Raw genomic sequence first — 16933 nt, forward strand, 5'->3', positions numbered from 1 at the left:
TTAAGTTTGACTTTTTAAACAGTAGTAGCATCATGTGCTTGGACTGGAAAATTCAGCGTTAGGTAAAATAAACTGAGACCACAGTTATTGCTGGTCATTACAGACTTGGAAAGAAGTCTCACAAGCATACAAACTCAGTCTACAAACCTACCAAGAATGATTACATGATGTTTGAAGTCTCATGAATATAACTCTGTGTAACTTTACCCTGTACTTTTGTGACACTTTGCTGGTGCTACAATAGCCCAAAAAGGGGATTCTTAGTAGCAAAAGAAGAAAATGGACAGTGAGTGCATTTATTTGAGCTTAGGTTCTGCTAAGTACCTAAATGCTCGTGAACAGCACGGGTAAAATAGCAGTTCATTATTCTAAAGAAGGATGGCAGCAAGCCTTGGCAGTCCTGGCTTCCCACAGCTTCCAAGAACTGTGCATCTGGAGCAGACATTTGCTGAACATCGATGCACAGTATCCTCAAGTACAGCTGTGGGGTGCCAAAGACAAGGATCACCGCCTTTACTTACCAGGGAGAGACCCTGACAGAGAGCTGGGGTGAGGCACATAGCCCAGAGGCACCGAGGCTGGCCCGTGCACCACATAATCATTGGTCATGGTTTCCCCATCCCCCTTCATGCGTGGGCACAGCACTCTCTGGCAGATGAAGTACATTGCTCCCACCACGAAGACTGTAAGGATCACACCAATGATGGAGCCTATGGTGTTGTTGGGCTGTGGTGCAGGTTCCTCCGTTGTGTCTAACAGGCAAAAGAAAAATTGGACCATATAAGTTTAGTCCAACATCAGTTTTTCTTGCATCTTTTCACTTTCCTCCTCTTCTGTAGGCAGACAACAACTTTCAAACTAATACATGGGAGGAAAAAATTGGTCCTAGGACAGGTCTGTTCAAAGGCTCTGAGTGTCCATATGGGCTACCAGCAGCCTCCAAGATGACCTCCAAACATGCCATGAGGTTTTTCGGATCACAAATAACAGGAAATGAGCAGTACATGCATGTGCAGGGGGAGTGATGAACCAGGCCCTGCTCTTGCTTCAGGCTGACAAGCAGAGCTCTCCTTTGAACGTGATGAACAAGACCTGCAACCACGACTCCAGATGACACTGTGCAGGGGACTCCTCTTCTGCTTTTCCTGTCACTGAGGATGACAACAACTGCTTTTCATGTCACACCTCAGCTATCCCTCAGTGTAACAGACTGGCACTCCCTTTTCTCAGCAGTGTAACAATCACTTATGGTGCATCACCCTGACTGTTCAGCAGTGATGAGTTTTGGGTTTGCTGCTATTTATTAAACTTCCTAAACTATTCCACATCTGACCCACCCTTATGGTTACAGATACAGCTGAGCATCAGCCTGAGAGGTGCCATCTTATGAGGAATCTGTACCCAAAACAATTATTCAACAGTCGAAATGAGTCTCTTTCCCCACAATACCAATTCCAAGCAATGACATTTCTGGGAATAACTGACAACCCCCTGCCTGTGCTCATGAATTTGACAAGAAAGGCAGACTTTAAAGTATTTTCCTGTTCTAGTCAGTGTTTTACATCTTACGCATTACTGAAAGTTTTTTCCTCAACACATTTTCTTCTTCCTGAACACCAAACCCACACCTGAACCAGCTTGTCACAGTCTACAGAGATAAGTAAACAGACTTCTGATCATAGTGAAAGAGGGATGGTGACAACTGCCATCTTATTCTGGGTGGGCCAATTTTCCAACCTGTTACAAAACTGGAGAACATATAAACTCTAATAAAGGGAACTACATAAGCTTTGTGATAATGTCACTAGTAACTTGGTAGCATGACAGAACATCTCCTATTACTCCTTCTTAAGATCAAGGGTCCAACTCTGGCTTTGCATTTTCAAGTTATGTGTGTGCCAGCTGTGTTATATGGATCTCTAACACAAGACAAGATATCCGTATTTGCAATTTCTTTTAAAGCACCAACAGTGAAAATGAACTTTCAATTTGGAATTTTAAAGGCAGTAGTTTTCTTGTAGAGCCCTGGAGATTTCAAGGTAGGGAATATCATATGTTACAAATCAGAAATCAAGCTCAGAATTACATCTTTTCAAGATAAAAAGGGAAATTTTAGAAGGTTTACTCTATAAACAGAGTGCTCCTCTGATTCTAAAAGCACCTGCTATTAATTCTCTGGATGAGAAAATCATGAAGCAGAGAAGTTATATATGAAAGCCTCATGCCAACAGATTTTTTTTAACATTCCACCAACTCAGCATGCTAACATTATAGTAAAACAAACCTTTTACTTATTTTAAAATTTTAAAGAGGTAAGAAGAAAAATAACTGGCATTCTCTGCCTCAGAAACTACTTGTACAGAATACTAATTATTGCTGTTATTCCTATTCCACCACATTGCGGATTAATTGCATGACAGCAGTTATGAGGAGAAGCATTAATTCTGGGAACAACTAATTCAGTGTGCTTGGCAGAATAAAATCTAACTCATAGGAAAGGTGAGAAACAAATTTGGGATGCTGCAACCGAATCTTCATTCTCAGGCAGTACACTTACAGCATCCTTGCTCATCAGAGCTGTCACTGCAGTCCAGGTTGTGATCACACTTCTTGCTTTTCCCAATGCACTGCCCACTGGCACAGCGGAACTGATCCGTTAAACACAGCACTGCAAAGAACCCCCACACCAACAGTCAGCATCAAAACCTTCTCTTGAAAATCATTAAGAAATAAAGACACCAAAGCATACAATCAAGAGTATCTTGGGAGAGCTTGGAGTGCTGCAAGCTTCATTTCTGGAAGTAGCCAGTGGCATACAAAGTCCCTCACATGAACCACGCAGAGCAAGTGACTCAGTGTTCTGTTGAGGATAGTGCACCCTGGCACCGGGGCCTTACTGCCTGCTTACAGTAAGAACACTACAAGATGAAGTGACTTCATCTAAAATAACTCAGAGGCCATTGAGAAGACAGGCACTTATCCCAGGACATGGTTATTGCAGTATTACTATAGGAATCTCCAACCCTAAGCATTTACTGTAATGTAAGAGAGAAGAATTAAGTTATGAAAAAGAAATCTGCCAAACCATGATAATAAAATTATTTAAGAAAGATAAATGTGGTTTCTAAATGTCCTTGTGCTCTTCCTGTAAACCAGACAACTCCTCAATCATGAGATAATATATTTCACTTGATATTATATTTTTAAACTGAAATGAAGGACAGAATACAAAACTGAAGCTTTGCCAGTACACTGAAAAAATAAAAGGTGCTGCAGGCAAGGTGCCGGCTGCTGATGTTTACACATATTCCTACCTCCTGTTTCTCATAAATCCAGAAATACTTTTTGTCTTCAGCTGAATTAAGAAGTTAAACTAAAGGCTTTTCTGATTTGTAATCAACTTGAATACTCTCAGCAACAGGGCCACTTTGAAGGTGATAAACAGCCCCAGTCTGACATCTCCAGTTGCTGGATGACAGCTGCGAAGTTAACTTGCACAACACATTTTCAGATGTCAGCATCTCAGCTGGCTAACAATCACCTTTCAGCACACAGGAGTTTCAGCTCTATGTTTTTGTTTGAGATGGAGCACATCTTTCAGAAAGAACTTTAGCCTTGATTTAAAGACATTTCAACAGTCTCCACAAAGAAGGAACATGCACTGAAAGGATATAAAGAAGAAGCATCCTTTCAAGCTTATAAGTTGTCCCTGCAACTCTTCACTATGTCTGCAGTAGGGAGAGGGTAAGTTTGCTCACATTTCATGTTGTGTAATGGTGGGGCAGTTCAGATTCCACCAGCAAAACCTGTCCTTTCCAAAATGAACTTAATTCTCATTGTGCTGGCAACAGCACTTCCCTCTGTAATAATGGCTTAAATACTCACTTTTGCTGTGCTCTATGGGAAGAAGTAGTCTCCAGAAATATCATCTGTCTCTCACTCCTGCCTACTCAGAAAAGCTCATTTTGTTCAGGTATTGTAAAATAAACAATCCCAAAACCTTTACTCAGTACAAGGTACACAAAAAGCTATGACAAGGATTTGCTCCACTCTGTAGTTCACTCCCAAATCCTAGGTTTTTAGAGCTTAAAATCATGCCATTTTTGACAGTACTTTTCACAAACAGCATTTAAGCTATTTGACAGAGATCACTCCTAATTTCCACTTCACAGGTAGAGAACCAAAAGCATGGAGTTATAAAACAATTTCCATTTAACAGACCAGTTTAAAAACTAGCAGAACCTTGGATCTTTTCAAATCCTACTCAGCAGTAACACTGGTACTTATCCCAGTGTCCCTATGACAGGTATATTTCCATCACACTTGGCAGTATCCTCCGCACCTTCGCAGTTCTTCTCGTCCGAGTTGTCCTGACAATTTGCTTCCCCGTTGCAGCGCAGGGCACTGTCTATGCACTGTCCACTCTCACACTGGAACTGGCTGTCAGAGCACACCGGGCAGTTCTTCTCGTCACTGTGGTCTTCACACTCAGTGAACCCATCACAGCGCCAGGCCACCGGGATGCAGTCAATCTCACCTGTGAAACAGGTGAACTGCTGAGGGGAGCATGTTGGTGGTTCTTTGAAAATCAAGCAAACAAACAGAAGTTAAAAATCCAGGTGAACAAACAGCAGATTGGGACAGGTAAGGACAAGAGCTCAGCTGCTTTCCTCTATCAAAGCAGCTGATGAACAACATGCCACATCATAAGGTAACTTCCACAGCCACTTGTGCAGACCTTGAGCCCCGTGTGACTGATGCAGGCTCACATCAACAGGAGCTTGACAGATGAAGAACAAGAAGAACAGAGAAACGTGCACACTCAAAACACAATTATTTTCTTCCCTTCCCACTTAAGGCTCTTACACCCTTCTCTTAGTAAGTCTTCAAATCAAAGTCATCATACTCTTCTACTCCCCCTTTCCTACAACACCACTGTACACACAGCCAATTGCTTACTCTCTTTTTAATGTTTGACAGTCATTGCATAGAAGATGTTAAAAGGATGTAATGTGCTGCAGATGGATGCACTGTGAGTCAGTGTCTAGTTATGTGCCCTTGACAGCTCTGTTCAGTCAAAATTCTTTTAAAACTAAAAACTGCTCCATCTAGTCAAGTTCCACTACCTCAACACATCTGTTAGCTGTTACTTAACATTTACTACACTAACTGTTAATCTCGGGCAGTAAGTAAGTGTGGATTTTTTTCCCTTTTTTTAATCCCCCTTTCCTCCCCCAGCTTTTTGGCCTGCTATTAAACTTGCTCTGAGAAAATATCTGGATTATGTTAGCTCTTGTTCCATTGTGAGACCACACGTCGCCTCGATGGCGAGATGATTGCATAATAAATCCATTCAGTCTGGTGGCATAAAGAGATCCAAGCACCAAAGTGCCTGTCCTCTCCCCCATTCCAACCCCACCCCTGGAGACACCAGGGTGTGGGCTACAGTGGCCATATCGCCATGGAAGGAGGCAACTTGCCCTTCTGGGACTGCAGTTCAGAAAGACACGCACAGGGTGAGCTTGGGGACAACAACAGAGAAGAACAAAACAGCACAGACAGTGCAATGTGCCAGAATGTGAGAATCTACCACTGCCTGAAAAGGGAGAACGTGGGGAGTGACAGCAAAAAGTAATAAAAATCATACAATTAAAGAATCGAGTTGAAATAATTCAGTAGTCTTAAGTAGAAAGGGTGAACAGAAATCCTTATTCAACAGTTAGAGATTTTTTCCTCTTCCCTTACTCCTTCTCAATAGTTGCAGATTTAGCTGGAGGGTGGAGGGAAAGAGATGAGTCTGTACAGGTGTGTAACAGCACCTGGTGCACTGTCACATTCCTTTGGCTCAGAAGCCACCCCTGAGGATGGAGACCCTCCCCAAGCCCGAAGCTGAGAGCCAAGTGACACAGAACTTGGGAAGGACTCACCTCCACAGGACAGTTCATCCTGCAGCAGCACCAGGTGCACGGGGCAAGAGCAGCGTGTGGTGCCGTCCCCCTTCACAATGCAAATGTGGGAGCAGCCACCATTATCTTGAGAGCAAGGATGTTGTCCTAGGATTTTAAAAATAAGAAAGACAGAGATTGGTAAGAAATCCCCACCTATTTTATGACCTTTCAGTCATTTCTTCATTCCCCTCTAGCCCCTGGGGAGAGGATTACTGAAAAATCTCTGTAAAAGTTGTATTTTGTTGTGCATATTTCTCCCTTTACACACATCTATAATTGTAACACACATTGGTAACTCTCCAAGATCTGAAACTACTGTCAGAATTTGTACTAAAACAGTACTCAAAGCATTTTGCTTCTTGTGAGAGGCAGCATTAGTTCTCTGCAGTGAAGAGTAGCATTAGTAATACAAAAAGATGTCTTGGATTCCATACTTCATTTTCTCTACCAAAGACCATTAAAAAAGTAAAGTTTTCTAATTTATGAATTCTGAAGTTTCCACGCTGTCTCTCAAACTCAAATTAACATGCTCTAGATAAATATGTCTCTTCATTTTAATGTTTAATAAGGACAACATACTTCTCTTGGAACTCCTGACAGATTTACTGAGATTAATAGCACACAAAACTAGTAATAGTCTGCACTGATGTTTTAATTAAACATCCCCAGACATTTTTCTACATATTTCTCCAAGGCATGCACCACAGCCTACCAACCAGGCCTATTTCCTCCAGGATGACAGCAACTCCACTGGTTTAACCATCCACCTCCCATCATTTCAAGCATGTCTGTGTGGGGAAAGGCCCAGTAAGCAAAAACTTCTAAAAGTGTAGCCATGATCAACACAAATTGCTATTTAATACACACTTCCTTTGTGCAATGCAACATTGCTCTTCTGCCATTCACTTTCAGTATGAAATACCACCACCAAGAATTGTTCAGTCTGCCTTCAAGGCAGGCAGTCCACTGAAACACTTACAGCTAGTGACAGGCCCTGAGAGCTCTGCTTGCCTAAACAATGAACACCCAATAGCAATGCACTAGCATGATCCAGAAAGTCTTCTGCTAAGGGTAACAGGATGTTTCCACTGTGCCTAGAGACACTCAAATGCCAGGTGCCTGGATGGGACTACCAATCAAGTTGTCATCAGCAACAAAACACGAAGCTGGGGTTACGATAGATTTCCAGTCCACTGCCAACTGCCTGAAGGAAACAACCTAACAGCACCAGTACTAACTTCTGGCCCCTTCCATCTGCACTGATGTTGATCAGCAACAAGGCACAACAGGCTCGTGTCTCTTGGCTCAAGTCTCGCAGGCCCTGTTTGCACCTGCAGGCAGGGATTGCACTCACTGTACTCCTGCAGGTTGAGTTCCTTCACAGCATGGATGTCACTGAGTTGCGCAATACGAGCCTGGACCTTTGTACGTCCTTCTCGACCGGTCATATCAATCTTTTCAATCATCTGCTGCTGCCTGTCAATCCAGTACAGCCAGTTCTCAAATACAGTTAGTCCCACAGGCTGCAAGATATTGGAGTCTTCCAAAACAATCCGGTTAGCACCTGCAGAAGGGAGAGAGTGCTTTGGTTCAACTAGAAAAAATTGAAAGACTATCAGAAACATCTCCTACACGACTCACACCATTATTTTTCACTACTTTTATGCTACTGGGTAAGCCTACCATAAAACCCCAAGCAATCCAAGCAATCCTGGGTCCTCTGATCCAAGACTAATGCATTTTGCAGACAGGTGATCAACTTTTTTTTCTGCTTTTACCAAGAAGAGAGCTTTTGTGCTAAAACACATCTAGTGTACTTAAGAAGCACCTGGAGTTGGGGGCTCATCTCTCATGAGCCTTTCCAGTCTCTTATCAATATGATGGAAATTGGTAGTTCTTTTCATTCTTCTTTCCCTTTTTGGAGAGATTAATTGCTTTGTCTTGCCATACAACAGGGAATAAGAAGATGGATTATTGGCTTCAGCTAACCCGTACAAGATAAAATCCAAGTGAAAGCAGGGTAATTAGGGCTTCTCACATGAATTATGAGATTAACACTTCTGACTTCCTCATGTTCTTTTCTTTTCAGCTATGCTGCCTTCACTAAGATATTAGTGCTAGATTGGGAATGCTCCTTTCTTCCCAGCAAGGACTTACTTTCCTGAGTTCCTTTAGCAATCACCAGGAGCAGACAAGAAGCTTTAGACCTCTGAATAGCGGTTGTTGATTTTTATGCTAGATTTTCTGGCATTAAATACAGTCAAGAGCGACTGTCACTTTTCATGGTTAACTCTCCACACAAACAGAACACGGTCAACAGTTCTTTTAAAGGTATCACTAAAGTTTGTCCGAAGACAGTGAAGACTTTGTAACACACAGAAGAAAAATGTTAGTCAAAACCTGAGGGTTCATTAACAGTCAAATGTCTGTGAGTTTATCAGATTCTGAGCACAAAATTACTTGTGAACACACAGAATCTGCTTCAATTTTGAGAAGCTGAAACAGTATCACACAAGTCAAGCTAAAGCTTGAAAATCTGCCTCTAAATCCTGATACTTCTGATGCCTGAGCTCACTGCTGTGCTTATTTTTCAACTTTTACTACAGCAAACGAGCTTTTCATTGTTCATCCATAGAATGATTTCCAGTAAGTTTTTATATTTTTGTTCTGTAAAAATATACTGGAATAACTGAATACCAGGGGAAAAAAAATCTACCACGTCTCTAACATACCCACACATGAAAACCTAACAGGACAAAAGACACATGCACTTCACTATTTTATACTTTGAATAAATTCTATCCCTCTCCGCTTTGTTTAGTAGCAAGAAGGCCTTTTTTGCTTGTTGAGAATTTAATCAATGGTATGTCAGTGATGATGACTTAGACACAAATTCAGCTATGAAGAATGTATTTATCTCCTTTTCACTAAATGCACAGAGAGCTCAGAAGTTAAGTAACCTTCCAAACATTTACCAAGTGGTAAAACCTGAAGCAAAACATGGAAATTCAAATCAGCTAGGCTGGGCTCTCCCCACCACTTTGGAGCAACACTCGCAATGATCTGATTAAGAAAAGATGTTGATGAATTCTGAAGGAGGTTATACGCAGACTGATGTAGAAATTAACAGACTGAGTGATGTAAGTCAACCTAAAGAACTGCAACCATCTATTAAACCGCAATAACATGACTAATACTGTAGGGAAAAGGTAAGAAACAGAAACCTGCACCTTGACGAATAACGTTAAGCTGGGAATAGGGCAAAATGCAAAGATGACAGGAAGGAATACAAAACCTAAGACCTTCACCTACCCCAGTGGAGTCTGTACATGCTCTGCCATGCCCACATCAATCAGCATGGCACTTTGCCGTATGTTCCTAAAGCTCTGATGCTTAATAGTTTCACTCCCTTAATGTCTTAATCTTTCTTTTTAATATTTGTGACCAAGTGTGACTGACTATTTCTGACTAAACTGAGACACTAAAATCCCTTCTCCCATAAACCAGCAATGAAACCTGAAGCTGACTCATCAGGGTGCTAGTCTCCTTTATTGGCAATGTCAGATGAAAGGGAGACATAATTAAGAGGAGTTTTGTCTCCTGGCATCACCATCCCCTTTCCAGCAATACCTTTTACAAAAACACTTAAAACCAACCAAATAAATACAAAAATCAGGACACACCCATAGCTCATTCTATTTCCAAATAAAAATGACTTAATTCCAGAATCAATAGACATTTCCAAATCACACTAATTATTCTGGAATAGAAGAACTAATTTCCAAATAGTTTCCATGGTAGGGAGCTAATTCCAGTCATCTTTTCATAAACAACCCCTTAATCATGTGAAGAATCTGGTTAACTTCAATAGATCTCCCATTTGGGCAGAATAACCAAGTCCTAACTGCATGCCTGAAGGACAGGGAGGAAAAGAAGGACTACATCACATAAAAGGCATTCTAGCTGTCCTTGTCTTTATGGGTACTGGCATCTACAGAATTAACAGAGCAAGAGACTGAATGTTTTTAAGAAACTAACATGCAGAAAAATTACTCTGCTGGTCAAAAGAGCTTATTAATCAGCATTCCTAAGCACAGGAATGCATCTCAGCAGTTAGCAATTTATTGTGGTGATTATAGCACTCTATTTGTGTTGCAAATGCCAAAAAGCAAGAGAGGTTTTGGAACGGTTATTCTTCATGCTCTTCAAAATGTGGTGAGCTTTTACTACACAACATTGGTGATCCAACAGCCACATCTTTAAGGAAAAAAATAAAGCAGAATCATTAAACCTAGACTGAGTTAGAATTTAGACCCATCTCCTTCTCTGGTGTCCTAATTTCAGGAAGATAACAGACAAAGAGAGAAATAAAGCACGTGTAATATTCTCCTGCCTCTTACTCTACTCATGCAAACCCTCGATCTGGGACAACTTGGAATGTACCAAGTAACACCACAGCACTTCTTTTTTGTTCTTTAATAATTCACTAAGTCAGGTTATGTCTTGCATTTTGAAACAGTAAACAATCAGGATATCACAGTTCATTAGTGATCCTGAATCCTCCAGTGACACACCACTGAAAAAAATTACTGTCTTTCTGAGCTTTAATTCCAACCATCTAGGAAAAACATTTTCCAAAACAAAAGCTTATTCTAGGAACTTAACAAAAGGCTGAAAATCAGAGTGGTGTCAATAGGGTTACATGCTGCTACTTTGAATGAAGGTACCATGTCATAAGTGGAAGACATTACCACAAACATTAGTGCAAATTGTCATAACTCTTGTTAAGTATTCAACTCTCACTTCCAGCAACAACATCCAGCCCAGTCTGTATCACGAATTAGTACTGATGCTACAAGAGGCAGCTGAGCTGATCCAGCAGTTTGATGGATCATGCTAGTACATGAAAGACATTTGCCTTTCTCACACAATCTGGACCATATGATTTTACCCTCTTCTCTTGCTCCCCTTCTGGTTGCTTGCTGGACTCTTTCCTGAACCAATTCAGCTTTCCAAGCCAACAGAACACTATTCTCTATTTGTCTTCTTCTGTATAATGTTCTTAGGTTATTGTTAAGTGGGCTAAATCAACTCACAGAGGAGGTCAGACAAGCAGCATAACCAATCTCAGGGAGCAGGCAAAGAGAATCCCATATCTGGAAGAGTGAGTTTTTTGTCTTCTGAGGACAGAAAGAGGTTAGATCTGCTCTATCCTTCTCACATCTTTTCACCCCAAATGACAGATACATAAGTAACCTGGACACCTGCTGCTTTAACTCTGCAGGAGACATTTTTCCACTAACAGGGAACTTTCCTCTGATTGACAGATTACTGCACCAAAAGCAATGCCTTTAAAAACAACCCTTTCTCTCCTCTTTTCAAAACTGCTGCAATTTATTTGTCAACTAACTTTGGGAAACCACACGAAGGTTTTGCAGTGAGAAACTGAAGTAAATAGCATGTGTAGCAATTAATAATGCAAAACACAGAGTCATGAAACTGTAAAGACGCTGCATGAATCATGCACATTCCCTGGCTGGGAATTCAGGGAGAGATTAGAATCATAGTACAGACTGTTTATAGTAGGAAGGAAAAGATGACACCTTTCTCTGCATTCCCCCACACCCACACCACACAAATGAATCACTGAATTAAGGTGCTACTCTACCTGAAAGGTCACTGCTTTCAATTCTGCGCAGATCTGAGTCAGCCCAGAACAACTTGCCCAGCTGGCTGTCAATGGCTAAGGCGATGGGCTTGCTCAAACCGCTGAAAAAAAGGACTTCTCGCTCAGTTCCATCCAATGCTGCTCTCTCAATTTTAGGAGACCTCTCCTGGAGGTTGGTGAAATACATGTATCTGGAACAGGAGTGATTAGAGGAAAAAAATTTATTTGATCTTTCCACATTTTTGCTATAATCCAAGACATCTTAACAAATGTCAAAGTTGTTTTTCATTCTGACAAACAGAAAACAAGCTGCAGCAAGAAAACAACTTGATTCTTAAAACCTTGGGCCTGAATTTCCCCACATACCCTTTCTCTGGATTCACCACAATGGCTCTGGGCCTATCCTGATCCCCCTTGAGCACCACTCCCATGGGTCTCCCATCCAGGCGTGTCACGTTGATGACGTTGGTAGCCTCACAGGTCCAGTAGATGTAGCGGCTGTAGATGTCAATGCTCAGGTCGTAGGGCTGCATATCCAGGTTCTGATTGGGAACTGGACTTGTCACAACAGTGAGGCTCTGCAAAGGAAAGAGAAACAACACACAGCAGAAGATTTAATCTTAATCTAATGTGAATAACTTTATTTGATATGGATGTACCATGTCTAACTACTGCTTAGAAAAAGGAGACAGCCAAAATATTACCACGAAGTAAGGAAAGACCCTGGTTCTGTTGCCACACCAACACCTTTGATAAGATAGAGACACTTAGTCCTGATGGTTTGCGGTAATGGCAATCACACAAGCTGACTGCAGCTCCTAAGACTTTGCAAGTTTGACCAGCAAGTCCAAATTGTCTCTGTGTTGAAGGTCCAGGGTCAGCTTCTGTATTTCCTCTACTTTTTTGACAACTCAAGAGTTCAGTTTGGACAGACGTAAATGCAGCACATTTAACACTCTACAACAGAAATGTACCACCACTAATTCCCAAAGCTGCAGCTGAGCAGAGAATAAAACAAAGTGAAGCCAGACAGCACTTGAAATGCTTGTCTCATTCTTCTCCACCATTGCTGCCATCTCACTTGGAGGACATGAGGGTGGATAATAAATGGGAAGGCAGCTCTGCCAAAGATGGAAAGGACATCAGCTAGTGTACAACACTGACTTCAGAACATTTCTGGCTAACACCTTACTAGTTCAAGGTCTTGCCTTCTACTGGTCTAGACTTCTGGAATTGACATGACTTTTTCTTCTTTTTTAATTATTATTACCTTTAGAAAGAACCTCATCAACATCTTTCACGAACTTTTCTAAAATTCTGAAGAGGATTAATAAATCATTAAACATGGCCTACATAAATGTTTTCGAAGACATGCTTATGAGGTGAGCAGCCTCTACCCTCTCATCCCCAGATTAAACTTCACCAGAAAATTTGCCTAACTTTATTTGGCTTGTCACCTCTATAAAGTGGTGTGCCTATAAGTCTTATATTTGTTTATTCTGCTGAAGCTGGCAAAAACATGGTGACTTTGACTAGTTTAGGATATTATTTAGATATTTCAAAATTAAAAGCACTGCGAAATTAAGAGTTAAGGCTGAAGGGCATACAGCAGGATCCAACTACCACCACACCCACCACCAAAAACCACACTCTTAAAATTCAGCTGAATATAGCATCTCTCTTGTGTTGTGTTGCACATCTTAAGTCTCTTGCTCCTCCCACATTCAAAAAATCAGGAAGAAAAGATCTATTTTAAAATGCAAAATTTAATAAGAAGTCACTGGGCCCATTTAACCTCACTAAACCTGCATATTGGGTTTGTATGGCCAGGTTTTGGGTGGGGGGCTACAGAGGTGGGTTCTCTAAGAAGCTGCTGGAAGCTTCCCCCATGCCCAGCAGAGCCAATGCCTCCAAATCCAGAATGGCCCCACTGCCGGCCAAGGCTGGGCCAATCAGGAATGGTGGTAACACCTCTCTGATAATGTATTCAAGAGGAAAAAAAAGTTATTGGGCAGAAGCAATTGCAGTCAGAGAAGAGTGGAGTGAGAATACGTGAGGGGAACAGCCCTGCAGACACCAAAGGCAGTGAGGAAGGAGGTGTAGGAGCTGCTCCAGAATTCTCCTGTGTCCCTATAGCATGTGGAGGAGCCCTTGCTGGAGCAGCGGGATGCCCAAAGGAGGCTGTGACCCCATGCACAGGAAACCCATGGAAGGAGGAGCGCACACTGGAGCAGGTCTCCTGGCAGGACTTGTGACCCTGTGGGGGACCCAGGCTGCAGCAGCCTGTTCCCGAGGGACTGCACCCCATGGGAGGGACCCACACCGGAGCAGTTCATGAAGAAATGTAGCCTGTGGGAAGGACTCACATTGGAGGGAGAAATTAATGGAAACCTGTCTCCTGTGGGAGTGACCCCACACTGTAACAGGGAAAAGACTCCTCTCCATGAGGAGGAAACAGGGGCAGAACAAGGTGTGATGAACAGACTGTAACCATTCCAATCTCCCTGTGATGCTGGCAGGGAGGACGGAGAGAACTGGGAATAAAGTTAAGCTTGGGAAGAAAGGAGGGGTTGTGGGAAGGTGTTTTCAAAATTTTAGATCTCACTGTCTTACTCTGAGTTGGATTGGTAATAAACTCAGTTAATTTCTCTAAGTTGAGTCTGTTTTGCCCATGAGTGATCTCTCCCTGTCCTTATCCCAACTCATGAGCTTTTTGCTGTATCTTCTCTCCCCTGTGCAGCTGAGGTGAGTGACAGGGTGGTTTTGGTGGGTGTCTGGCCTCCAGCCAGGGTTGAACCACCACAGCCTGTACTACCTTTTGCCTTCTACCCTACTCTACTTTTTCTGTATTCCCCAGTCAAATACATTTTCCCAAGCCTGCTACATCTTTTACAGGTTCAACCTCCTCACTCTGTGCCCCAGTGGTTTACAACAACTCTCTTCCTATCTGCTTAAGAACCTGGGAGGCTCCAGACACAGCCGTGTGCTCACATAGTTCCAGCCTCCGTGTTTCAGAGGATCTACCCCGGCACCCTGCTCATGTCCCCCATTTTTCCCAAGAGCCATCCCTTCCACGTTTCATATCTCAAATAAGGGCTTCCAACAGCTCCCTGACAAAAGACAGTGTTAAGCAAATAATGTGCTGGGAACAACAGTATCTTCAAGTTGGCCTTGGTTTTCCATGTTTTATTTATTGCTGCACCTCCCAGATTTACTGACTGAGGACTCCAGAAAACTCCAGATGCCACTTGTTTTGCCAAGGGTCAGTAACCTACGGGGAAGTCTGTGCATCAAAACTATCCACATACAATCAGTCACTGTTTGGCACAAGCATGCCAAATGTTCAGCAGTTCCATCCCCTCAGGATACCTGGCTGCCATCTTCCTGTGCCTTGCGGATGATGTTCTGCCGAGAGTCGATCCAGTACAGCTGCTTATCCAGGGGGTCGTAATCAATGGCTCGGACATTGCGGAGACTGTGGATGGGGAGTATGATATCTGGGCTCTGCTGCTCATCTATCACCATGCGATTAATCGCGTTCTTCTGACTGAACAACAGAAAGGTGGTAGGAGCTGGATGGGTTAAAAAAAGAAAAGGGGTTGAAAGGGTTACATGTGGCAATAACATTGGGCATTTTTATGTTTAAGAATAACAACTATAATCCATAACAGACATTTATTACATTCCCTTTTTCCCCTCTTCCTTTGCCAAAACCAAACAAAAAATCAAACCAAAACATAAAATCCCAACCTCTGATGAGTATGAAAAGCCTTTCAAATGACCTCTTTTTCTATAAAGGTCTGGATGTGATAGGAAAAGATAAGATTTTTTAAGTGGTGGGACTAGTGAATGCAAATAATTCTGTCAAAAGCATCTCAAAGAAGAATTGTCAATTATGCCTCTCAAAGAAATGTCCATTTTCTTTCTGAAGGGGTCTCAGGGAAATGCAGCTCCACTATTTTGAAGTTGAACCCTTCGCTAGGTGCACTTCTACTTGCAGAGGAAGGTGAGAAAAAGCCAGCACTGGTTCCTTATTTAGATGTTTCAGGGAAAAGAGACTGACAGTGGTTCAGTCCTGTTCCCACAAACCCTCTTTCTGCCTGTACTGGAATGAAGCAACTAATTCACATGAAAAATTCTTAACTGTGTGCGAGGCTGTGTTTTTGGAGAAAAATGTATTTGCTCTTCTCAAATCTATATATCTTTACTATTTCTAGCTGGTTACCTGGAAATGACAACCTGCAATGAGAAAAATAAATCTGATATTCTGCCCAGCAAGAATTTCCTGGACAAATGTTTTTTTAATTAGAAATACCTTCAAACAGCAGAAAGTAAGATTTCTTCACCCCATACAGCTGTAGTTTACCAGCTGTAACTTACAGTAAGTGCACAAAGCATTTAATACATCACTGAAAAAAAAATTATCTCTGTATTACATAACTGGGTCAGAAATCAGAGAAGGTAGTGAAAGCATTTTCCTTTTTCAGAGGGTTCTTTTCAATAATGCTCTACCTGAAGCCACTGCTGTGCAAGATGGCACAAGAGCCAATTGCCAGAAATGCAGCTTGAAGCCTCCCTGAAGTTTGTACAATCAATTCTCTACAGCCCAAGTCTGAAGAGAGATTAGCAGTGGGACACTGCACTCATTTCCCAGCCTGTAAAACAGGTAAGGCAGCATCTGGGAAAGGGGAGGAAGCAAAAGTCTCCTAGAGAACATCATCACCTTGCTTTGTTATTTTAGCATACACTTTGAACAGCTATTCTGACTGCTGGAAAAAGAAAAAGTCAGGGAGGAGTTTCCTTGGAAACCAACACTCAGTCCTCACATCCTATAACAATCAGGCCTAATTGCAAGGTATTTTTGCTTTCTGAAAAACCTGTATTTTCCCTCCAAGCATTTCTCCAATAATTTAAGCTGCCTTCTACTTAGCTCTGAATTGTAGAAGAAAGCACAAAAAAAATAAAGCGAAGACAAGTTTATATGAATGTGTACAGCAAAATAATGGATTCAGAAACATCAGAATTCTTACCAAGAATTTATGATAGAAATGGAAAGGGAAAAAAATTAAGGTAGAAGTGCAGGTAAACATATAAGCACCTAAAATTATTTCTACTTTTCCCCAAAGACACCCAAGACTTCCTGGCTTTACAACTTGGAATTGATGGCTCATTATGAAAAGCAACAGCAGAATTTCTCCCCTTGAGACTCCCCATCTCTGAAACAGTACCAATTTCAGAAATCCCTTTCCAGTTTTCATCATTCTCCTTCCCAACAGTCACATATTTTAACTGTATTTTTGGCAGCAGGCAAATGGAG

General features: G+C 41.9%; 1 protein-coding gene across 3 annotated transcripts in view; it reads right to left on the reverse strand.

Moving 5' to 3' along the window:
• The window catches only part of LRP6 (LDL receptor related protein 6), a 121344-nt gene that overhangs the window by 9858 nt on the left and 94553 nt on the right, over nucleotides 1-16933 (reverse strand). For 2 of the 3 annotated variants that reach the window (XM_042050556.1, XM_042050558.1), the window contains exons 13-20: nucleotides 14986-15188; nucleotides 11983-12194; nucleotides 11617-11807; nucleotides 7303-7512; nucleotides 5928-6053; nucleotides 4343-4579; nucleotides 2558-2668; nucleotides 522-752 (exon numbers count right to left, since the gene is read on the reverse strand). In XM_042050556.1, the coding sequence (XP_041906490.1) occupies nucleotides 522-752; nucleotides 2558-2668; nucleotides 4343-4579; nucleotides 5928-6053; nucleotides 7303-7512; nucleotides 11617-11807; nucleotides 11983-12194; nucleotides 14986-15188 (1521 nt within the window). The remainder of the gene's footprint in view (nucleotides 1-521; nucleotides 753-2557; nucleotides 2669-4342; nucleotides 4580-5927; nucleotides 6054-7302; nucleotides 7513-11616; nucleotides 11808-11982; nucleotides 12195-14985; nucleotides 15189-16933) is intronic. The other variant, XM_042050557.1, reaches the window with a different exon arrangement.

Source organism: Corvus kubaryi, unplaced genomic scaffold, assembly GCF_017639235.1.
Source record: "Corvus kubaryi isolate FWS band 111438036 unplaced genomic scaffold, C.kubaryi_AGA036_p1.0 74, whole genome shotgun sequence".
Classification (NCBI taxonomy): domain Eukaryota; kingdom Metazoa; phylum Chordata; class Aves; order Passeriformes; family Corvidae; genus Corvus; species Corvus kubaryi.